Below are 24,697 nucleotides of genomic sequence, written 5' to 3'. Positions count from 1 at the left end.
GAAGGCTCAACATGCCCAAGAAGAATGTCATCACCTTGATGTTTAACTTTTCAAGGCTGCTTCATGAGATCAGAATATTATTTGTGATACTTTGACAGATATTAAGATTATCACTGTAGCTGATTGTCGTAAAGTTCACAGTGAATCCTTTATATGATGTAGTTGCAGGGTAGGAAGTACCTCAATAACTTATTAGATTGCCTGGAATAATATTTTGTACAGAAATTACAAAATCGTGTTCCCCAGAGGATTGATCATTCTCACATTCATGATCCCCTGACCTTGTCTTTCAAGGCTATAATAATGGAAATATTCATGGTTTTGAGTGCAGTATTTTAACAGCTATTACATGGATTGCAATGCAGTTTTGTACAGGCAGTCATGTTCCCCAGAGGATTGATTCTTCTGACTTTCAGGATCTACAGACTTTGCCTTTCAGGGCATTATTGGTTTAAATTGTACAGTTTTGATTTAAACGTCCCACCAGATATTGCATTGAGTGCCATGAATTAACATGTACAGGGTTCATGTTCCCCAGAGGGTTTATCATTAGGACTTTTATGATTTCCCTCAGGACCACAGCAGGTTAATCTTTACTGTTGTGAAGCTGCAAGCTGAGCCGGGGCTTGCTGAAACTAGACGTAAAGAGCATAAAAATTCACCTTGGTGTTCTATTCAATATGACTTGAAGCAACAGATTGAGCGCATACATTTGTGTGGAAAGTGTTTGCAGAGATTATAAAGTGAGGGCAGGTTTCCCATACTTTATGGAAGCTTAGACCTGGAATCCATGTCCTTCGTTTACATGGTGAACCCTTTGAGACCTGCTAGCTTTGCTATTAAACCTGTCTTCACCATGCTTCGCATTTGTCTGACTTTCTTTTTTATGTTTAAATGGCCCCTCAGGGTGAATTCTTAGCTTCAGATGCTTTTAAACACTGACAGAAATAAATTGACAAGGCCCTTCTGCATACTTTACTGCAGGAGGGCCTTGTAATTATTTTAGAGTAGTTTCAAATTTGAACCCATCGACTGCTTCAACTCTAAAAACTGCCCTTTAAGATATCACTAGTTGTAGTGTTGCAGCTCATTGTTCTTTGAGATCAATCTCTGTTGATTGCCTCCAGGTTATATAAAGCTTTTTATGAGACTCTTGCCTTTGCCCTCTCTTATGTTCTGCTTTTCCAAATGAAACATAAGTGATATTGTTCTCAGCCGCGTGGCCCTCGCTATCTCTTCAAACAGAACCAGAGTGCTTTTATTCCTGGAAGCACACACACTTATATACACAGACACATGCACACACAGGTCCTCTGCACAGCAGTGTTGTATAATAAGATAAATCTGCCTTTGAATCAAACCACCTGCGTCATGGAGAATATGAGGTGTTTGTCAGGATTGCGTGCATGCTGGAGACAAAGTGGAAGAGGAAAAGGATCAGAAAAAGGTCTTCATGACTTTATATATATTTAGCATATTGGAGAGTGCAATAAAGCACATTATTTATTGCCATCTGCACTATGCAATAAAAAAAACTTCTCCCATTGTTGTCCCTCAGATGTTGTAGGGGGCATAAAGTGTCCCTTAACAAAACCGGTGTTACTGAGGTTACCATTTATCAAGCATTAATGCATCCTCTCAAATGAGGACTTTCCTCTATTCTCTATATTTAGTGCATCAGTAACTAAAATAGATGAGTCCTCTGAATTTGAAGATATGTTTTTTTTTTCATTACAAAAATAATCATTAGCTGCTGCAGCTGCACAATAACTCTTTCACCCTGCTCTTTACTTGTGAGCCTGCTCATGGCTAATGATGAATCACACAACCAGCTGCCTGAAACAGACACGTTGCTGCACGGCTATCATCCAAACTCACCGAACAGGTGGTCAAGAGGATCACAAACTATCACCGCCACCACTAATTTATCATACCTCTCTGCGAAGAGACTGGCCACCTGTAGCATCACATTACAGGGTCAAAGGGCACCAGATGGAACGTGGATCTTATGTAAAGGTGTATTTTTTATTTTTTTTTCAAAAGCATTTCTTAACTCAGGGGATTGGTATGCGAGCGCTTCCCCCTGAACTTAAACCTGATCCCAAAGTGTACAATCAATGTAACACGATGCAAAAGCAACAGGACAATATGTCGTTATTTATACTTGTTTGTGAGAAAGTGAGCAGTGGGCTTTCGTGCCCTGTCTGCTCTGTGTTTATATGACCAGTAATGAAGCATGCGTCGGCTGGTCCCTGCTGTTACCACCGTCTCAGATAGCACCCCTCAGTCACACAAGCTCATCTGGGAGTAGTTACGCCGGCTGCGATCTCCGGGGCACCATTATCAGCAAACCACAGCACACTTTGAGGTGGTCTGGAGCCCTCTTTGATGTGCAGAAGGAGAAAGTGAGACTCAAATAATGATAAATTGTATCAGGTCTTCAGAGAATGTGTGCTGATGTGATGAAGATGGCCTTGTCTTGCAGGTTTTGAAGGTTCTCTTGTCGACAAGGATTTATTTATTTTTTATTGTTTGCACATGTTGTGGTAAATTAACGGTTACAGTTTTGGTAAGAAGAAGCTGCTTTTGGAAAGGCGGGTAATGAATAAGGACAGGATGAGTGAGCAGTGTTGTTTCTTATATAACAGAAATAAAGGCAGCATTTTAGTTGGTTGTGATTTCAGATCAAGTGTTGTGTATAAAGCTTTGAAGTTGCTAAAGGCAAGAAATCTTTTTTTGTATTGGATTTTATTGAATTTCTCTTTGAGCCAAGCTCTGCACAGCATGGAAACAGTCCCCTGCACAAAGGAGAGTAATTACACAAAGATGTCCCTTTCAGACCAACATCATGCTCGACTTTTTAGCCAGTGAACCTACCTGACCAACTCTCCCTAATAATGACCATAATGTATAAGGTGAACTTGTTGTTTTTATTCAGTGTGTGATAAGAAACTGGCAATTGAACCCATAAGGCCATCAGAAACATTTTGTGCAACATAAAAATGATTATGAATCATGGCTGCCTCAGAGACATTTTAGATATTGAGACAGCTGAAGCTTAGAGTGGTTTACAACTAGCTGTACTTCCTAATACGAACATGTTGTGTTGTACAACTGAAACTCACCCCCAACCTGTTGCAGCAAATGGCTGAACCTCCCTGAGCCTGATGCTGTTAAAAGGCAGTTTTTCCTTCCCACTGTCACCAAGTGCTTGGTCATAGAGGGCCATCTGAAAGGGTTTTCTCTGTATTATTGTAGGGTGTTTACTTCATAGTATAAAGCATATTGAATTTTGAATTCCATGTAAAAGTCTGGGTTTCTATTTATTATGCTGCACTGTAACATTGTTTGCATACGGTGTCTTGATTCTCTGTAATTTGCTCGTTATCATCAGAGTGAAATGCAAGACATTCATGCACAACTGTCCTTATTTTCATTTCTTTTTCCAAAACAACAGACCTGCGGCATCTGCATCTGCTGCCCTTGGTACAATAGAAAAACAAGTTCTCCTCTTGCTGCCGTTAAAGTATTGAAGTAAATTAACGCCGTACTACTTCATCACTGATCCTTGGCAGACGAGCTACCTCACCTAAGTAATCCGTTCATTAAAAAAGACGTGTTATTGGTGTGTCTGTCAGTAAATTTCCATATGCCCCACTCATCGCTCCATAACATGCATAACGTTAGGTTTAGCCCTGATGACAGTATGAAGACTCACAGACTTGTGTGTGAAGTAACCCTTCATCCTGTGTGTCATTTGAAATAGAGTAATCTTGGATCTGTCACACTGAAAACCTCCACGGTCTGTTTTTTTTTTTTTTTTTTTTTTTTTTTTTTAAAATGGTCTGGTGATCATTATCTTGGTGTGTGTGGTTTCAACATTTGGGTTTTTGCTGATTATAACCGAACCTGTGTTCTAGCTGATTTAACGTTGGTGTACGCTTGTATGGAGGTGGAGAGTTATTCAGACTCTTAAAAAGGATTTTCCACCATAGTGTAATTGGTGTAGGGCTGGTCTAACTATAGGGCAACATTACACTCTTCATCATAACATCCACTTGGAGTTGCATATCTCACAGGTATTGTTTGCTTTCACTATAATGCCCATCCAGACCCAGCTCATTGTTTCCATTGTATTGCCACAACAATTGTTAGCACTACTTTATGTAATTTAAGACTGTTATAATAAAACAAACTATGAATCAGTTTAATGACTATGAATATGAGTAAATGATATGATTGCAACAAGCTCCTGACCTAGGTTGTGTAACTGGTTTAAACTGGAATTATAGTGATATGCTTTTCCTTATTTTCCTTCAGATATGCACTTTTGTTGGACGCTCGTATAACATGGCCAGACTTGAATGATCAGGTCAGTGTCAGGGCAGCAAATCGCTGTGATTTCCTAAACTTTTCTAAACTGTTCGCAGGTTTGGATTGTTAGGTTTGAACCAATTTTCAGCAAAGTTGTAGTGGTGCCAAAATTGTCCAAAACTCAGCTATTCGTTGGAAATCAAATCAAACCTTTTGAAGCGTTAAAGATGGATGTAGCCTCTGCCATGGCACCTATTGGCTTAGGATGTTTTACAGTTGAAGACCCAAGCTGAGTGTTGGATGTGACCAGGGAGAGGTGAGCTTGAACGACTTGTGGTTGACATGTCTGCCAATGAGCCATTGGACATCATCATAAAATGTTTAGTAGGGTCACAGTGAAGCGAAGGTGAATGACATTTTCCTATCGATTTCTATACTATTGGAAGTCTTTGTGTAACCAGGTGAGTCACTGTGTGCTGGTATTTAAATAAATAAATAAATAAATAAATAAAATATATATATAATATATGCACAGCCATTATGGATATAGTTTAGCCTTAAGCACTAAGGATTTCAGTGGGGGTTTTATTTTTAATGTTTTGCTAGCTTTATTAGCCTGTTTTTAACCATTGTTTACAAGACTGTATACTTTTACCCTTTCACTGGCAACTATTCAACTACTCAACTACTCCTTGTTCTCATATGAGCTTAGCTGTTAGTGTTATCTGGTGGAGTCTGCCCTGGACCTTGTTATTGTTTATTATCTGAAGTAGCTCCATCGAAGACTTGCCTCGTTTCTGTCTCTAATCTAATTTCACCACAACTCGCATTTTTGATTGGCTTAATATCTGCTAGTTAGCGTCACATTTGACTTTTGTGCCATTTTAATCAAAGTCAAGGTCAGGTTTATTTATACGGCACATTTCTAACAGCTCATGCTGCACAAAGTGCTTTACAAACGAAAATGCAACTAAAATAAGTAAAATGCACAACAATGATGGAATAAAATATAAAAGAGAAGGAATAATACCATAAGAAAATAAAAACAACTAAAACAATAGCATCGTCCCAACACTGTGTCCAACATGATCAGGTTGTAGCATGCTTTCCCTGTTCCCCACCAACTCTGTTTATATTCCTGTATTTATGGTGGTCTCCAGCACACTTGCAGCACTAAAATTGAATCCAGCGAACCTACACTCTGGCTTGTGTCACTGCTTAAAAATCTCACTGTTTATTCAGCACAGCATTACTGAAAAGGCTGCTGGATCTTTATTTAACATGCTTCATTTTCACTTTAATCCATCTTATCAACAGTACAACACAAAGCTAACCACAGTTGTGGTGATGGGAATGTACCTGGTCACATGGTGCTCGTGGTGGGCGTATAAATTAGACTGACGCCTACAGTATCTTCAGAAAGTCATAAACATGTGTGCTTACACACCCAACAGGGGCTCAATATAACTTTCCTGGAGGAGGAGTGTTAGACTGCCTGAGGCTGATTTAGTGTTCATGTTTTCAGATATGACTGACTCGCTGTCCTGTTGCTTCATGTGTGACTCGACTGAGGCTGCTGTGGGGGGTTTGCCAGCAGCGAACCTTGTTCCACAAACCTTCATTGCCAGCGTTGTTTGTTTGCTTTTGCTTTCTTTGGCCGTGTTTGTCTAAATTATGACTGTGGCTCTCAGAGAGGTTGTAACATCTCATTAGAGGATTTAATGAGGCTGGTTTGTTTGTTTTGTTTGTTTCTTTTGCATGAGAGTTGGCGATGTAGGACTCTGGAAAACTGGTTTGGGGTTCCTGTAGTCTTCCAGCTCCTCAGTAAACTTTAAACTTTTAAGTCTTATTGGTGTCTGGGTTTTTAACTCCATCAGACATCCTCACATTAGCTTTGTTATTGTCGGTCAGTAACTTGTTTTCATGACCATCAGGATGAAAATGTTTTTTGTTTTTTGTTTTTTTTAGAAATAACACTATTTTTGGGGCCGTACTGTAACTGTTGATTCAAATCAAGGATAAGCAATGTGACAGGAGATTATATTAGTTTAACCAAAACTATCAGCTATTAAGGTCTTTCCAACCCTGGGAAAATGTGAGAGAGCCCTGAAAAAGCGCTCCGTTTGTGTTCAACATCACAAATTGTCCTCTGGTTGTTGTTTTTCGTTGTAATCAGCGTGACTTTGAAACTAATTTATTTACACAGGCAGCATATTTTGTAACTGCAGCATGGATCCAACCCTTATGCTTCATTTCTAGCACTGCGGTGTAGGACGCAAGTTTACATTTATGGGACATTTGTGGTTGGGCTGTTGATGTTGATGCAATGGTGCACATCAGGTTTAACCCACAGCGTAGGAGTACAAGTCCCCTGGAACCCTATGAAAAAGGTGATAACCATTGCATTTGAACATTTTTGAAAAAATAATTTGTTGTTTTTTTTATCACCTAAACCTACCCAATTAATTTACAGTTAAAAACTCCACTAAAAAAACTGTAGCAGTGAGACCATTCACACCACTGCCAACCCTTCAGCTTCCAAATGTGGATGTTTTTTTTTGGGGGGGTGGGGGGTTTGTTTTGTTTTGTTTTTTTTCCCATTTTGCTTTTTTTTTTTTTTTTTTTTTTTTTTTTTTTTTTTATGTCCTAAAACATGAAAAGTGTCCAGACGTACTAATCAATAGATGACTATTTCACAAAGTTCTGTCAGATTGGGCATTTCAGTGAATGTCTTGGCCAATAGATGACAAAAAAATAATCAGTAATCAGAAGTACATTTTAACAAATCAGTGAAAAAAGGACAAAAAAACCCTCCATATTGATCAGGTTCATGGGTCAGGCGATAAATGATTTATTCAGTCATCAATAATAACTGAAAATGATATTGAAAGTAATCTGCAGTTTGTTTTCAGTGGAATAAAAGTCTCGAGGGGATCTCTCCATTATCTTTGGCTCGAACACACCTCGTTTGTTTCACTGCCTTCCTCCAAGGTCAGAACTATGAAGTTTCAAAATCTCAGCCCACACATGCTTACTCACTCCCTCCCCCCAACACACACACATGAACACACCTCTTTGGGTCTGTTGCTCAATTCTTCTTGTGCAAAGCCTCGACTTCAGCCAGTGTTCCTGGGAATCGTTACGGTCTTAAAATCAAGAATAATAAGGTCCTAAAAATATATTTTATTTGTGCTGTCATGTGTGGCAAGACCAGAATAGACCAAATTATAATGCATTATTCCAACATCAGTCTTAATTTGTATCGATCGAGGGTTTGTTATAGACACGATTGCTTGTGTGAGTCTTTCCCCAGCAGTGTGTTTTCCCCTGTATGTAGCTGTGTTAATGAAAGCCATTTTCAGGCTAATGAGAACATTTCTCAGCAGGCACTTAGCAGTTTGGGCTGATGACCCAAACGGTTAGACAGCAGCGGCGTCATGCTTTCAATGTTGTATTAATCTCCAACGCAACTGTGTCAACAGCCTGAGTGTTAGCGGAGCCTGAGAAGAAAAGCGATTCGGCTTTATTAAACGTGGCGTCAGAATATGACAGCTGCTAACGACAGAAACGGTTTTGATTTATTTCATTTTTTTCTCTACTTTTTCTTTTCCTCACTCCCTGCTTTTTCTTCTAACCCTGTTCCTTGTCCATCTTCTGCACGTCTTTGTCGGTGTTGGGAGCAGAGCGCTCTCCATCTCTGGGTGGCCTGGTGGTCTCCTCACAGGCTGCTGATTGAGCTGAGGCTTAACTGTGTGTCCTGAACATGTTTTCATGGTGTACTTCCCTGACCGCACTCAGAACGCATTGTCAGCGGTCCAGTTTGGTTCACATCATTGTGCTGAAGTGATGTCTCTGTGTGGTCCTGCTGATTTAGTCTGCAGGTTTTTACCTCTTGGCATGCAGACAATAACATCATTTTCTCTTCTTTCTGACTTATTTCATATTTTGCCTGTTTTTAAACTTTATATTTGAGGTTAAAGCTGAATATTTTACTTATTATCAACTTGATTTTGGTCTATAAATAAGTGTTTGGATTGTATTTAATGATATTCTGACTCTCCTCTCTTTTGATGAGGTTTTGTAATTATCTTTACATTCATTTTAATGCGGATTATTTTTGAGCACGTTTGAATCTTCAAGAAAAAGGCAATAATATCTTTAATGATATCAGAAGAACAACAAAAAGCTAATGTTGCTCAGGTTAGTTTGAGAGTCAAAGTGATACACGTTTAATCACCTGGCAAGCATTTTTAAAGTAACTTTATTTTTTCAGTTTTGTTTCTTTTGTTTTTGTTTATTTAAGCTGAAATTGCTAAAGTTTGCTGGGGGTAGCTGTGTTATTTGCAGCTTCTCCCCCTCCCCTTTATAAATCATGTACATAATATCTTAGCTTTGGGCTGTGTTGAGGAGTAACACTGGATATTTTCACTCTTTTTTTTGAAGAGTTAACAAAGCTTAAAATAACAGCTCAGAGACTGCATCTAGCAGCTTTGTCAGCCTCGAGGCTCTGGAAATCATCCAAAGTGTGAATGAATGATAGCTAGTGGTTATAGAAAATGGATAATTGTGGTTTACAGCTACTCTGCTGGAGCAGCTTTGCAAGTTTCAGTGTTCAAAGTAATCCTTATTTGTCTTATACGTAGCCTTGATGCAGCTTCTCAAATCTTCATCATCTCAGCTCTTAAACGGATGATTTGAACAGCAGGTAGGCGGGGATATCCCCTCACTCTATGACATCATATAAAAACAAGTGTAGAAAAAAACTGTTTAGAGCAGTCTGAATCTCCCCAACCCTTACTGGGATTACTTCTGCATACGTCTGACCTTGAAGCTTTGGTCATGTTTAATATAAGTATCTGACAATGTAATATTACATAGAAATGACAGAAATAAAGAAAAGAAAAATACCTCAACATGTATAGATGCACGAGTAACTCTGGAACGTGTGCGTACGACCTGTCTGTTACAGAAGAACAGTATGAGGACGTCTGTGGGACATTTAAGTGATGTTGCACATGCATGTGCACGTGCATTACTGTAGGAATGCTGAGAGGAAAGGTGTGGCTGGGCTCGACTTCCCCCCATGGATCGGCAGGAAGTAACAGAGAGAGGGAGGCTGTGGAGGGGGGAAATTAATAAAAGGTGCTTTGTTTTGTTTTGTTATCCTAGTAGAAAGTAGCCTCAGCTTTAAAAGAGAGATTGGGAATAAATTTCAGTAGTTGCTGCTAGTTTCTCTTTCTTTTTGTGTGTGCAAAGTTATTGCCAAGTATAGTTGATATAAACGTGTTCACCGTGTGGACTTTTGGTTAATTATTTCAGTTTAGTGGGAAACTAACATGATTTGTAGTCATCGAGTCAGTACAGAAATGTGAAGCTGGCCTCGAAGCAGGCAGAATTAATTTTAAAATACACCGTTTACAGTAAGAAATGAAGGCTCGTTGTTCATTTTTATAACATAAAACAGAATTTCAAACAATCTATGATTAAGCTTCTCCAGAGTGACGCTTGGCGCTTTCTTTAGTCTCATGATGATTTTCAGATGATAATGAAATCTTTAAAGATGTCCCATCAGACTTTAAAAGCTTGTAATGAACATTTATTGCTTTTTTTTTTTTTTTTTTTTCATTTAAGTTTTAAGAATTTGTTTAGGAAAACACAGGTGACATTAAAACTAGACCACAGATACTGGAGAATCTTCTAGAATCTGGAAAAAGTCAAGAGCTTTCCATGAAAGCGCCAGCACCACTGAAGATAAAGGAGGGATAGAGTTGAGAGAATGATGTAATATATTGCACCTATAGAGGAGTGTCCCGGTGTTAACTCCTGTCAATGTTTTGCTAAACGGACTTGCCTTTAATTATCCCAAACATACAGATCTGAGTCAAAGACAAGGGCAGAAAACTACCCAGCTGTACTCGAAGTGTCTTTGTTGTCCTTTAAAATATAGGTTCAGTTTAGGTGAATGACTGTGTTTAGTCTGCCTGTAGCACCTTTAACACACAAGTGCACAGTGTTAGTCTGAGCTAAGCGTGTTTTATCTACACATGCACACAGTGATGTCATGTGTTTACAGACAGGCGATGCAGACGAGCGTGACGGTGCTAAACAGAGACAAATGGTGTGTGCGCGATAAGATCCAGAGAAAACAAAAGACCAGTTTTCCTTCAGATTACTTCAACATAAAGCCTGATATGACTCTCCCCTTTGAGGGTTTCCTCTGTTCGCGCTTCGTTTTCTGTCTCCTCACTTTTATACAGCCTTTCTCTTCCTTTTCCCTGCTGACTCAGTTCTGTTTTTACACTTGGTCTGATGCACTGATTATTCTTCAAATATAAATACTGCCACTTTGTACTTGGAAAGCATTTTAATAGCCTGTCGTGAATGAAATACGTCACCTGTCTTGATACAATAAACTTAAAAGAACCACAACTTTTCGGTGGTTTAACTGAGCATATTATTGCCTTTATCACCTTCCACCACTCAAACCTCATTTATGCTCCATTAGCAGCATGTTTCTATATAGCTTTTGTCTTTTTCAACCTGTGGACAGAATACACTGTCTTGCATACTCACAGTATTAATAAGACATATCATGTTGATATACAAACTTAATAATATATATTGGTGCCCTGTCTGTTTAAACAAGTAATGCAGGATCTTGGACTTTAGGATTCACTCGTCTGAAAAAAATTCCAACAAATTTGGCCACAAAGCTGGAAAATATTCAGCTTTTAGTGCAAATCAATACTTCTAAAGAAGCAGTTCAGCACTTCTTTAAAACTTCTGTCTTCTGAATTGACGCAGAATCAAGACTTCCCTAGAAAACACTGAAATCACTTCCCACACATACCAACTGTAGACTTCAGTGAAGTGATAAAGGTGGAGCCTGATGTTTAAAGGCCTTTTTGTCCTTCTTTGACTCATTGTGATTAATAATGTCATGGCAGACCTCTTTTTAAAAACCTTCTTTCTGTTCTCCTCTGTCCCTTCAGTGCAGCGTTGCTCTTCCAGCTTTGGTGGGAGTGTTCGCTGCACGCTTAAATTGGACCATGACCTCATTGTGTTGCAGCTCCGCTGTGCTCTGCTTGTCCTGTTTGTTTGGATTGTGGTCACCGTCTCCCTCCCAGTTACCTTTAACCCCGTCTACCCTGCTCAAAGTGGAGAAGCTGACACGCCCACATTCACACACACGCCTGCTTCGTACTAATGTCACTTTAATCCTGCTGTTTCTCTGCTTAAACTGGTTAATTAGGACTTTTATCGGGAAACACATTAGAGGGAAGGTGTGTGGAAGCATTGAATTGACTATTTAAGATGAGGTGAGGACAGCTGATGTAGATCAGCAGGGTTATCTACTGACCTACACGATCTCCCACAAACGAACACAAACTCTGCAGAGTCATGGAAGGAAGGATTCCCCTTGAGGGAGTATTTCTTATCATATCCCCACTCACATCTTACCTTCTCTTTCATTTTTGTCCTCTCCGTGTGCACATTGAGATGGCACATAATCTGCTTATCTGTCACTTCCTGCTAATAAGCTTTGACTCGTCTAACCTAGCAACCACTTAAAGGTGAGACCGATGGTGGAAAAACCCCAGCAGGTCAAAATCAACGTCACGACACTCAGGTAGACACAGGTATTACCAAGTAGATGAAAGCATCTGTGAAACAGGGACTCGAACTGTTGTGACTTTGTTTCTGTGCCTGTGTGACTGATCAGATCTGCTTTAATCCCAATGAGTCAGTGTCTGGACTTATTACACAGACAGATTACGATCAACAGGGTGTCAGGAGGTGACTTCAGAGGCGTGTACTGTAAAGTTCAACATAACCAGGCTTTCTTGACAAAACCTAAAACAGGTTTTGTCAAGTCTCTCACAGCACAAAAGGAGTTGTTGACTGAGGTGGAAAACTGAGTATTTGGAGCTTTCAGCAAAAATACCAAATTGAAAGATCAGGTTGGGCAAAGAAATAAAAATAAATAAATAAAGGTTTATTTTATGTGTCACAGATTTAAGAATAAAAACTAATTATTATTATTAAGGATTGTGTTGATCATAGTGTACTAATTAATGAAGGACTATAGCAGTACCACAGTGCTAAAACTGTACATACTTAGGTGTCACTATAGAGGCTGAATAATAGCTCAGTAAACATGCATGCATGATCATTTTTATTATCTTGTTTTGTTGTTTGCAGTGATTTCAAATTGCTTATTTTTATGCAACAACTTGAAACCCCAGAAACCCTCAAAAGGTAAAACAGTAATTTCTTACTTTTGAGAACTCAAACAAATGAAGCTAAAAAACAAGCTAAATTTTCTTTTAATCCATTTAGTGACCTACTTCAACTCATAAACCATCAATAAATGCACGGGTTTCATAATTTCAGGCAGTGACCGCCAAGTTCCCCCTGAAAAGATCCCCATATTTTCTTTTGTAATCAGGTAAGCATGCATTAGAAGAGTAAAGTAAATGTAGCTGCAGAGAAGTAAATCTGTCAGATTAGTGTTATCCTTAAACATAAAGCACTTTAGCGCGGACCTAAACTGGCGTTGCTGTTTTTTCTCAGAGCCATAAACCTCAGTGTTTGCACATGCTGTATTGGCACCTTGTCTTTACTTTGAGCACTGTGTGCGTGTGTTATCCATATAAGGGTGTATGTGCCTTCAAAGCCTGCCTAGATTCTGCTGTGCGTGCGTGCGTGTGTGTGTGTGCGTGTGTATGTGGTTTTTAATAGATGCTGCGGAGAGCTGCACTATGCCCATGTAAGCTCAGACTGCTGGGGAATTAAAGTCTGTCTAGAGCATCTGCACTGGCACTCTCATATATAAACAGAAAATAATAGAAATCAGGTTTAAATTCTGCTTTGAACATCTGGAATCCACTGCTTTGAGACTTAAAGTTGTAGCTTTAAAAAATTATGTGACTTGGAGTAAAAAAACATCTGTGGAGAGGAGCTGATTATTTACTCCGTTGTTCTATAATCTGCTGATAATTTTTTTGACATTAAAATTTGAAGATGTCAAGTTCTCGGCCACACAATTAATTGGTTTTATTATAGGAAGACAATGTTTGGCTTTTTAAAGAGTTTAGATGAGCTGCAGTGAGCTTTCGATAAGTCAAAGCGGTTAGACCACAAAGGCCAGGCAGAACATCCATAGGATTTACCCCCTTATAGTTCTTATAAAGGAGGATGCTGCTCTTAGAGGATAAGACGATTTTTGTTTTACATGTTAAAATATTTTTGCCATTTTAAGATGGGAGTCTTTGGATATTGATTCACTTTAGAGTTATCCTAAAGTGGCAACTAGAGGAACTGCAGTCTATAGCCCTTATATGTTAGTTGTTGCTTGGGTACTTCCCCTGAGCCCCAATTGTAACACATGGAGGCTTTCCTGAAAGGTTTAAGGAAACATTTAAACCTTCCTCGTGGTCATTTATAACTCCAAAACATCAGTATTCAGGTTTAAAGTGGGTAACAGCTGTTATTTGAGCTACATATGAATCACTTTCTTACCTCTGAAAAGCGGCCATGTGTCTTCAGAGGCTTCTAGAAACCATTTTATTTGGCTCTGAGGTCAACATCCCTGACTTTACAACCCATTATGTAACGTATTTGTTTCATGTGACCTGAATTACAGTTTTACGCACGTAGCCTGCAGTTACATATAATGCATTCTCATTTAGGATTCATTAAAAGGGTTTGGATGTGTATGTTTGTGTTCTCATATTGGTTCTTTTTGTCTTTATTGTGAACATTTCCTATCAGCTGACCTAAGTTTGGACCTTCCCCACCCTCTGGCCTCCCCCTATCTTCTAGGGTTATTTATAAAACCACAGTGCTGATGTGTGATCTGCGACTCTCACAGTGAGGTCTGTTGTGTGGCTGACTTGTCAAACATACATGCCACACACATCACAGGCTGTTTGAATCGGTTATGCATGCTCTTCAAGTCCACGTGGCCACTCGTCAGTCAGACGAGACGTCTCTCTCCTTAAAAACACTTTTTTTTTTTTCTTTTTTTTTTGTGCTGTTTTGTTATATTTTCAAATGCAATTCTCATGAAGTGTTAGCTCTTTCCTCCAGGATGTTTTAGTCTAAAATTAGGAGTCAGTCGCTTATCATGAGACCTACACTGATGTAAAAAGGTGTTTTTGTCATGTACTCGCCCTCCAGTCAGAGCTGTTAGTTTAAAAATAGATAAAAAAGCAGACGCTTGACACCTGTTCCTGTTTATATTCACAGGAAGGTATATTTTGACAAAATATATTCATGACAAATATAAGTGGGGATTACATTTTGTCTGTTGCAGAGCACTTATATCAACAAACATGATCTTAACAAGTTTACTCTTCTCAAGCTGATATGTAATAAAAAAAAAAGCTGGCTTGTTGCACGTATAAAACTGGGCTAAATATGATTGGGTTTAATACTATTAAATAGCTTTATTTATTCATTTATCCATCCATTTTCTGCCTGGGAACACCGGATAACCAGATTATATCATCAAAATTTAATAAGCATAGTATAAAAATCAGATGATAGTGGTTAAAAAAATGCTTGATTTGATTTATGTTAGCATGACTTGTTTGTTCGAATCCTTTTTTTTTAATTTTTTTTGCATGATGAGAAAAATATGAAACTCTACACATTTCGAGCTGTCGGGGTGCTCGTTGCTTTCCTTAATGAACTTAAACAGAAACGAGGATTGTGCAGAAGCAGAGCTTCTTCTTGGCAGCTCTACACTCACCCTGAGCACCTTGGAGCTCTGGTTATCTGTTTTAAGGCTTGTTTATAAAGAGATCTTTTTGGTTTTAAAGTTGTCTCACCCACTTGAAACCAACAAGAGATACAGTACATTATGTCAGAGTAATGTGCACAGCTTTGTAGTATTGCCGTGTATCATCCTGTAAAATCAGAAAATAAAACGCTGGTTCTTGATTTGGATTAGAAAGAATTATTCCCCCCCTCGTTTTTGTGTCCCACCGCTGTTGTCTAAACAGAGGATGTATTGTTTTAATAGTCCTGGCTGGTTTGTGACTTATCATGTCGCGTTTCCTTTCCTTCTTTGTCCCTTTTCTTCTAAGGATGTGGAGAAGGAGAGAGAGTTGCGGACAGAGTTCAGCAAAGAGGAAATCTGGCAGAGAATCGAGCAGTACAACTTGCTAACCAAAGACCACCTTAAAATGACGCTGGTGAGTATAATATGCACACACGCACACACACTCACGCAAACACACCTTTTTAAAAAACAAAACCCATCAACCAGGGCTGTCTTAATGGTTCCACGCTCCAGACTCCTGCAGAGCTGTGCAGGCTCTAAATCTCAGATTTTGAAGTTTATAATGTTGCTGTGTTACTTCTGCCTCCCTCCTGCTCCCAGCATTCCTCAGTGCTCGCATCAGAGTGATGTGATGTTATTCCTGCTATTGTTCTCGCCCTGCAGTGTTTTCATTGGCAGCGTGACAGGTGTCTGAAGTTGTCTCTCTCCACTTCAACTCAGAGTGAATTTCAGTAGAAATGAGAGATGTCAGGTGAAACTGGGGTTTTCTGGCCGTTAAAGCACCACATGAAAGAATGCAAGCATTTTTGAAGGAGCGGCAGGTTACAGAGGATGTTTCCTGAGGTTTTTTTCCCTTAGTCATGGAAAATCATCTATTTTCAGACAAGGAGTTAAGCTGACCGCACTCTTAACAGATGGGAAACGGCACATCTAAAGGCCAGTAGATTCTAGTCTGACACTCAGAGGGGAGCCCAGACATAATAACTGAGTCTGTCCACTAAAAATCACATTTTAACTGGCCAATAAAAAGTTTACATTCATTTATACATTTGAATATATGAGTTTTTAGAATATAAAGACAATAAATGGACAAAAAAGCTGCATAGACACATAATATCAGCTTATATTGGTCACTCATGCCCAAATCAGCATGTATGTAATGAGATCAAATGCCATACTACTAGAGCATTATATAAAGATTAAAACAAAGTGTTGTCTAAGGCTAATCTGTGCAATTATCCAATTGATAATAAAGTCTGTTGGGAACTTGAGCTACCTTTAAACACTCCATTGTTAATTACTTGTCATTGTTTTGCTTTTTTATAACTGAGAAAAAAGACAAACTCACTGATTAAGGAAATAATGATGATACTTTCCAAAATATTTTATGCTGAAATGAGTCATAACTCAAAGTGGGTGTATTCACAAGATGCTCATCGTGAAACTTTAACTTTCACAGTCAGTTTGTTCCACAGTCATTATAATAATGTCTGTAAATGGGTTTCAGAGCTCACATTCAATCCTTTAAAAAAAAAAAAAAGTCTAAATGTTTATTTTCATTTATATTTGTAAAAAAACTGAGAACTGAGAATATTTGTTACTTTTGCAGTTAATAGATCATCAGGACAGTTTAGAGCCGATTGCTCTGCATATTTTAAGTAGTGAGTGGATGAATGGGTAGTTTCACTATGAGAAGCCTGCATGTTTCTGTTTCAGCACACCTTTTCTGTCCAATTTCCGTCTTCATTCTTTAGGATTTGTCTTTCTTGTTCATCCCGTTTTTGTCTTTTTATCATTCCATCTTTGACGTCTACTTGTTTTTTTACTTCTCTTCATTCTTGGCCTCTTTGTCTACTCGTGACCTTCACACACACTCCTCCCAGCCCCATATGGAGTAATGAGATTAAGATAGTCTTCCTCCATCTGGGGCCATCTGTCCTGCAGGTCACACTGGGCTTATTGGGTGAACTGGGCTCACTTAGAGAGATCATGTAGCAGCTACCATAGTGGCCACATTAAAACATTAACTCTGTCTCTGTCAGGGTGCGGGCGGTGTGTACACGGGTTTCATCAAGGTCCAGATGGATTTGCGGAGGCCAATGACGGTGCAGGGAAGTCAGACAAGAGCTGGGGAGGCCTTCTATCTGCCCCAAGGAGTCTCCAACACCCTTCATGTCAGCTCTAAAACCACAGTCAAAGAGGTTGTTAATACACACGCAAACACACACATGTGAACACACTGCAGCCTGCTTAATAGGTTAATTAAGATTTGATGACAGACCGGTTGAAGTCGAGAGACAGACAGGGCTAAGTTCATTGATTTCACTCAGTTTTGTATGTTCTTTATCCTTTTAAGCAATAAATTAACGACAAAGCAACACAAAAATCTTCTAGAAGAGCTGTCAAAGTAATATTGACGGGTGTTTTTCTTTCTCGCGTGTCTTCAGGTGATCGTCGGCTTGCTGAGCAAATTCACAGTTGCAGACAACCCGGCTAAATATGCCCTGTACAAGAGATACCGGCGGGAGGAGCAGGGTAAGACTGGGTGTGAGAGACGGGGTTTCATGCCACTATTGCCACGCTCGGTATGAGGTGTGTGTGTGTGTGTGTGTGTGGGCCTCACCCTCATGTTGGATGCCAGAGGCTCTCCCTACTATAACAGCTCACCAGGGATACCCACACATGCAGATATAAATACAGCGCACATCCATGCTGTGAATGAGCAGCTGTTACAGGCTGTTGGGTGTCACACGATGTCTTTCAGTGAGGAGAAGACAGTTTATTAACCTTATGCATTGATTTAAAACTATAAACACAACCTGCAGATGCTTGTTTGAAGCTTGTGAGTCATTTCAACTCAAATTTTTATAGATTTAGAGTGTTTTTGTGTGTTTTCTCCCCCTTCTTTAAACGCTCCTGTTCTGGTTTGCATTCATGACTGGAGACGTACAGCTAATAAAAGACAGAGTCTAGACAGACGCCTGACTGCAGACACTTGAGGACTTTTAAGGCAGAAGTGATGCTGATTGGTCACTCCTTTGAGATTTTGTTAACGAGCAGGGTTACTGGTATGCCAGTGAGGGTTTTAACCCAAACTGCAATCTTTTCCTAACCCTAACTAAGTAGTTCTAAAACACAAAGTGCTCAAAAGGAGTAGAAACCAGAGTCTTCTGGCTGTTAACCCAAGAAACGATGCCCCCAGCACTCTCCAACCTCCTTACAAGGACTTTGCATCTTTGTTAAACATGAGCAATACTTTTGGGGCCAGAGGGCTAAAGGGCACCTTGCAGAAGGAACATCACAAAGTGTCACTGGGCTGAGAACACACTGATGAAGCAGGAGGTCTGTAAATGAATATACACACTACCCTGACATCCTAATTACACCGTAAGCCCTGAAAAATCGGCTTTTGTCCTCGGTTGCTGTCAGCAGACAAACCGATGAGTTTTCAGATTGAGGTTTGGAAATATGTGAATGTCAGAATAATCAAGCCTCTAGCACCTTCTACATCTTTTGCAGATGTAAATACATTGCTGGCAATAACAGAATCTGTCCCTCACTGTCTGTTCCTGTAAACTACCGCATGGTAATATGGCGCTCCCATCCTTTCATCCTTTGCCAAATCCATTTATATGTGCACAGAGGAACAGCTGCCTGTGGTTGCATGCAGCGTGCATACTGTACAGACTAATTAAATCTGTTTGTGTGTGTGTGTGTGTTTTGCAGTTTATACATGCAAATTGGCGGATGCTGAGAAGCCGTTGTTTCTTCGCCTGGTGGCGGGACCCGACCCAGACCTGCTCAGCTTTGTCCTGAAAGAACAGCAGACGGGAGAAGTCATGGTAACACTGATTATCACCACATTTCAGCTTTATTGACATCTTCCTGGCCTCTGTGCTCTTTCGTCTCCGAGTTCAGCCATTCCCAAACGAGACGCTGCTGTGGCCCATTTCAAAACTTTAAACTCTAATGCACAATTCTTTTGTGTTTTCATTTGATTTAGATCTTCTGAGGATTTACTTATTGAGGCTGACCTGCCATAAACTGTTTGATCTCAAGTATCTCCCAGCATTTGCTCTTAACAAACCTATGAGTTTATGATTTTTTTTTTTAAAAAGGCAGAAAATGAACAAGTACCTTTTTTTTTTTTTTTTTTTTTTTTTTTTTTTTTAATATCCCCATGACTTAAATATTCAATCGCAATTTTTAAGCAAAAATGACAAAAACTGGCAAAGAAAGTGACTGTAAATTAATTCTGTAGTACCTTTACAGCCCAACAGGGGGCCACAGTGTTTGGCAATCACCATCCTAGTCTTTTTTTCCCCGTTCCTTTTAAATCTTTTACTTTAAGTTATCATTGTACATTATTGTTATCATTCTATATTCAAACCTAGCAGCTGACTATTTAAAAAAAAAAAAAGAATTGTTTTCCTAGTGAAACTTCTACGACAAACTTTTTAAAAAACGTGTTTTTAAAAAGTAGTAAAGGTGCCATTGTTGTTATCCCAAGATGGATGCTACGCATAAAAAGAGAAATAACCACTCCTACTGTACTATCAAGCATCATCCATAGACATATACTTTATCAATTAAAAAGGAAAAAACAGAACTGAGCGAAGTTTTCTTGCTTTTCTCCTCAGTGGGATGCCTTCTCCATCCCTGAGCTGAAAAACTTCCTGCGGATCCTTGAAAAGGAGGAACAGGAGCAGAAGGACGCAGTAATTCGTCGCTATGAAACCTACCGGCAGAGACTGCAGGAGGCACTGCTGGAGGTCAGGGGGCCTTCTTAAGAGGATATAACCTCCTTGAAAAAGGACTACTGCCCCCTAGAGGGACGAAGGGGATGTTTTGTTTTGTTTTTCATTTTTAATCTCCTGGTGTACATTTTGATGGAGGGAGGGATGTGAACACAGAATCGGGAGAGAGGATCCAGCACCTGGAAGAAGGGATAATAAAGGATGACAAGAGGACAGAAAAAAGAGACTGCAAATAAAAAAGACGAACAGACAGAATTTTGGTTGCTGGATTCAAGATTTCAAACTGCTTCCCGCTCGGCTCCGTCTGCCTGCAAACACCAAAGATTCACTCACTGTGCCATATCCGTTCATCCTCTTCCCTGTTCGCCGTCCATCCCTCTCTTCTTCTTCTTCTCTCACTCTGTCCTGCTGTCACATAATTTATGCAGTTCATCCTTTTTGTTTCCCTCACCTTTTTATCCTTTGAACTTGTGAAAGACTCAAGGCCATATGTTGAATTATTTTTATTTAACTTGTGTGTTTTAAAGGTCTGTACATTTTTTTTTTTTTTTTTAATTTATATGGGTGAAGCTTTTTATTGCTTTTTCTTTTTCTTTTTAAAACAAAGTCTTATTTTTGTTTTATTGTAGAGGCGGAGCAACAATCTGCTTGTTGACACAGATGCTGAGAATAGTTTTTTCAGACTTCAGCAGGACACAGAAAATCCAAACATCAGAGCATGACAGACCATTTAAAAAAAAGTTATTATCATAAAATGGAGTTATTTTAACTCACAGTAGTTGTAAAAGTAAATACTGATTCCAATAATAATAGCTCTAATTACAAAGAATGAAAATGGATTGGAGTTCTTCTGGATTTATCCGTTCCAAAAACATGTCCAATCAAAATATATGAATCTGAGAAGAAATTCTTATTATATTCGTTATCCATTTATATGGAATTTAATTATCTGTTCATATTTTTTGGCACATTTAGGACTCCATAAAAGCCAGCCTGAGATTGTTTGCATGAAAGAAAGGAGAAATGAAAGGTGATGTAACGGAAAACAGATGCAGGAACTCTAGAGAGATTTTTAATAGGAAGAGTAAAAGAACGATAAGATGAGTCTTAACTGGAACTTAACAGGAAGTAGTTTAGTTTTGGTTGCAGTTTGTAAAAAAACTTAAAAAAAACCCGCTGTTTGTTTTTTCATGTGGAGTGAAGATGAACTGGTGGGATCTGAAGCCTTTGTGTTTTTTCCACCACCAGCAGAGTTTCGTGAACCATGAGCTGAATAGACTAAAGCAAACTGCTTGAACTTTGACCCCCCCCCCCCCCCCCCCCCCCCCCCACCATGTGGTCAGTGTGGAGATTTGACAGGTTTCTGGAAGTTGACTGAGCGGTTCAGAGGAAGTAGAAAAGAAACATTAGATGCAGGAAAGACAAAAACTAGGGGAAGATAAATGGCACGAGGAGCTAATACATGGGAAAGACTGTCATACAAGCAATGTGACCGTGGCCTTGAGGACCGTGACGGGGGTTTCCTCCAACCGCAAGTCACTTTGATTAACTGCTTGTTCACTTTTTGCATCATGTGAGCTCCTCGAATCAATGAGTGCAAGAAAAGGAGGTCTGTGAGTGCTGATAGCTGCTGAGACCAGAGAGGAAAAACAGCGGCATTGTGTGCGTTTCAACCAGTCTGTCAGCAGGCATTCATTTAAAACGCAACTTTTTGATACGCTTATCTTGAACTAAAATGTGCAGCCTTGACCTCATAAACCTCTCTTAAGGATAAAATAAGAGTGGGACACAAATCAAGGCACGCAGGACTGTAGTAAACATGAGGGTTTAAAGGCAGAAAAACTAAAGAAATGCATCAGAGTGCAAAAGAAGGCTCAACGAGAAAAGGGTTTTCTTAAGAAAAGGCCTTAAAAACCTGTGATATATATATATGCAATATTTTTTGTGACGATGTAATCTATCAGTTAAAAGTCAAAGAGGCTTTTTCTTGTTTGCGTGGAATTTTTTTATTTATTTTTTTTTTTGGGGGGGGGGGGTAATTTTAAAGAAAACAGTCAATAATCTGGACAAACAAGTCAAAACATTAATGTTCATTGCATTTTATCTTTATGTTGCAAAATGCTGTTTGCTGTTTGAGCTGCAGGTACTAAATGATGTCAAACTGAGGGTGCTGCAGGGCGTTTCTGTAGGAGACTGTCGCCATCTAGTGGTCAAACACGCCAACTGTTCTCTTGCTTCTGTGTCAAACTTGATTTATCTTATAGAGTTATTTTGTTTTTATTTTTGTTATAACCAAAGATATTTTTTTGTGTTGTTGCCTGGAGCAAAACATCTATTAGGGGCCTCATCCCACCAGAGGGAAAAACATACAGTATATATAGTTTAGAGGTTTTATTTAAAGGGGTTTTAACCCCAGTTTCTTCTATTATTAAACACTGGGTTAATATTATGGAAGCAAAAAAGGGCCTTTAGAATTTAAATTAATTAATTTTATATATAATCTCTGGGTTATCATGGGCAAAAGTCCAGCATTATAAACTTTAACACGCAAGGTTTAAAAGAGAAGGCGGCCAACTGGAATATGTTAGAAAATGTTGGATTATGGGAAATGTAGTATCTATTGATTTGGAGCATTTCTTGGTAAAAGTTGAAACACCCTGACCCTTTCCTTCTCAGAATATCAGCATTTTTTTTAAAATTCCTTTTTCAGTGTCTTGTAGAAATTCCCAACTTTTATGTAATTTCCAAAGACAAAACTCATTTAATAACTTAATGGTTACATGTAAATACAAGAAATTAAAATTTGGAGGTCTTTTTAAATATTAATTAATTAATATTAATTAATTTTTAGTATGTCATTTGAAAACTTTGAGTATATAATTTTAATTATTGGTGGTTTTACTTTTTCAAGGTTAACAAATTCAGAAAACAAAATACAATTATTTTGGCCCTCTTTTGCTTCCATACTTTATAGTTGAAAGTGATGCGAAAGTCTGAATGGAAACAGTAACTGAATCTTGAAGCCATGTTGTTGCTTTTTGTGTATCTCATAAACAACTTTAGCTGTTAAAACACATCATCCCCGACTATTTGCATGAAATTTAATTTTTGGGGCACTTTAACTTTGAATTCAGGGAAAACGGGTTTTTAAAATTTAATTTTTTCTCCTGTGTACCGCGATCACATGCTCTACTTTATCTTAACATCTAACACACTATAATCTTATTATTCTTTTTCTGTTTTAACTGATGAAAGTATAGTGTGGCAGAAGTCGACGATTGTGAGGTCATTTAATAAGTTTTGGTCTCAGTGAGCTTCCGTAGAATTTCGCTCAGAGTTGGCTGTGAAATATTTTGCTTACTGTAAACAATCCTGGGCTGTTCAACATTAAAAGCATGCGTTATTTTAGATAAAACAGCAGTCGGACAGCGTCTGGAAAATAGTTTTCAGATGCCGTGTACCTGCTGCTGATAGAAATTAGGATTTCTGAGGAATTATGTCATGGAAAGCTTTTTGGGCCAGTAGTGTTCATGTATGAAGATCAGATATAATACCTTGTATGTATTCAGAGATGTTGTTTTTAAGGCTGTTCAAACATACCTAGAGTCTGATAGCGTGCAAACCATTGGCTCCTTAGTCTTAATTGAAATATTCTTATACTTTCTGTCATTTTACACTATTTAAACCTGTTTTCCTTGTTAGCATAGGTTTTATTTCTTTAGATGTTGCTGAAATTTGACTATTGTTCTGATTGTTAGGCTAATTTGGATTAATTCTTTATAAAAACATCACAAAATCATCAAGCCTGTTGAATGTTAATATTTTTACGCTTCATGCGTATTTAAGAGCTTTCAGCCTTCCCTTTGCTTTTCTTTGAAACTAGCTTCACATTTTCACTTTTAGTATTTTTTTGTCCCCAAACTGGATATAAATTTATATAGGATAATATAGTGTAAAATGACAGCTCAGAAAACATTCACGAACTTTACATGTAAGAATATGTATTACTTCATTGTTTTAAATCTTTAAATCTTGTTCTTTAAAGACAAACGAAAAAACCCAAACAAACTAAACTAAATTCGTTCACAAGCTTAATTTTCTGAGCAGTTTTGAAGCTTCTCTTCTCAGATTTGTGCGCTTGGGTCTGAGGTTTGAACATCCACAAACTGTTGTGTTAAATGCCAAAGACCTGTGTTGTTGAAGCTCTTCCTGATTTTTCCCAGTGATGCTGTTTTTGTTGTTGTTGTTGTTCACCCAGACTCACTATAGAGAAGCGATACACCTTTTCAGGTTTATGACGAGCTTGAAAACACAACGCTAACTCTGTTGTTCTACACTTGAGTTAAAAAAAAAAAAAATCTAAAGGGTTTTCTGGGTAAAGGTTTCAGATCTGAGCTGCAGTTGGAGCTCGGTCTGAAATGTCCCGATCTCTGTGCCTTTGTACAGTTCAACAGCTGCGGACAAACCTGAAGGAGAGGCTGAAGGTCTCATCGTGTTCTCTCTCCGTAGGCTGAGGCGGGTTTATTTTTGTAGGTGATTTCAATCGTTACCAAATGTGGCCTTTCCTCACGGCAAGGCGGGCTTCATCTATTAAAGGTGAAATTATAAAAGAAACTTAAAGGGTTGTGTGATTTTTGTCTTCTGTTTCAGTTGTTTACTCATTATTTTACTCAGTTTTACTAAGAATGTGACCCCATTCCTTTTGAATTATCTGAGCGTACCTACTTGTTCTTCAAATGGTCTCACTTCAGACTTTTTATTTACAAATAAGCCATGTTGTTCAGGGCTGTGGACAAGTATTTGTCCACTTCCTGATTTCTTTGGGGTTTTTTGTGTG

The 24,697-nt window shown here is 38.7% G+C and overlaps 1 protein-coding gene across 1 annotated transcript in view; it reads left to right on the top strand.

Moving 5' to 3' along the window:
• The window catches only part of rassf3 (Ras association domain family member 3), a 70,905-nt gene extending 46,431 nt beyond the window's left edge, over window positions 1–24,474 (top strand). Inside the window, exons 3-7 of the mRNA XM_085385932.1 lie at window positions 15,408–15,515; window positions 17,146–17,304; window positions 17,551–17,638; window positions 18,830–18,945; window positions 19,744–24,474. Of these exons, the coding sequence (XP_085242058.1) occupies window positions 15,408–15,515; window positions 17,146–17,304; window positions 17,551–17,638; window positions 18,830–18,945; window positions 19,744–19,893 (621 nt within the window). The 3' untranslated portion in view covers window positions 19,894–24,474. The remainder of the gene's footprint in view (window positions 1–15,407; window positions 15,516–17,145; window positions 17,305–17,550; window positions 17,639–18,829; window positions 18,946–19,743) is intronic.
• The last annotated feature ends 223 nt before the right edge of the window (window positions 24,475–24,697 follow it).

Source organism: Rhamphochromis longiceps, linkage group LG17 (assembly GCF_057381845.1).
Source record: "Rhamphochromis longiceps isolate RC_006_pf linkage group LG17, R_longiceps_female_GT1.1, whole genome shotgun sequence".
NCBI lineage: Eukaryota > Metazoa > Chordata > Actinopteri > Cichliformes > Cichlidae > Rhamphochromis > Rhamphochromis longiceps.
This window is presented reverse-complemented; position numbering and strand designations above follow the sequence as displayed.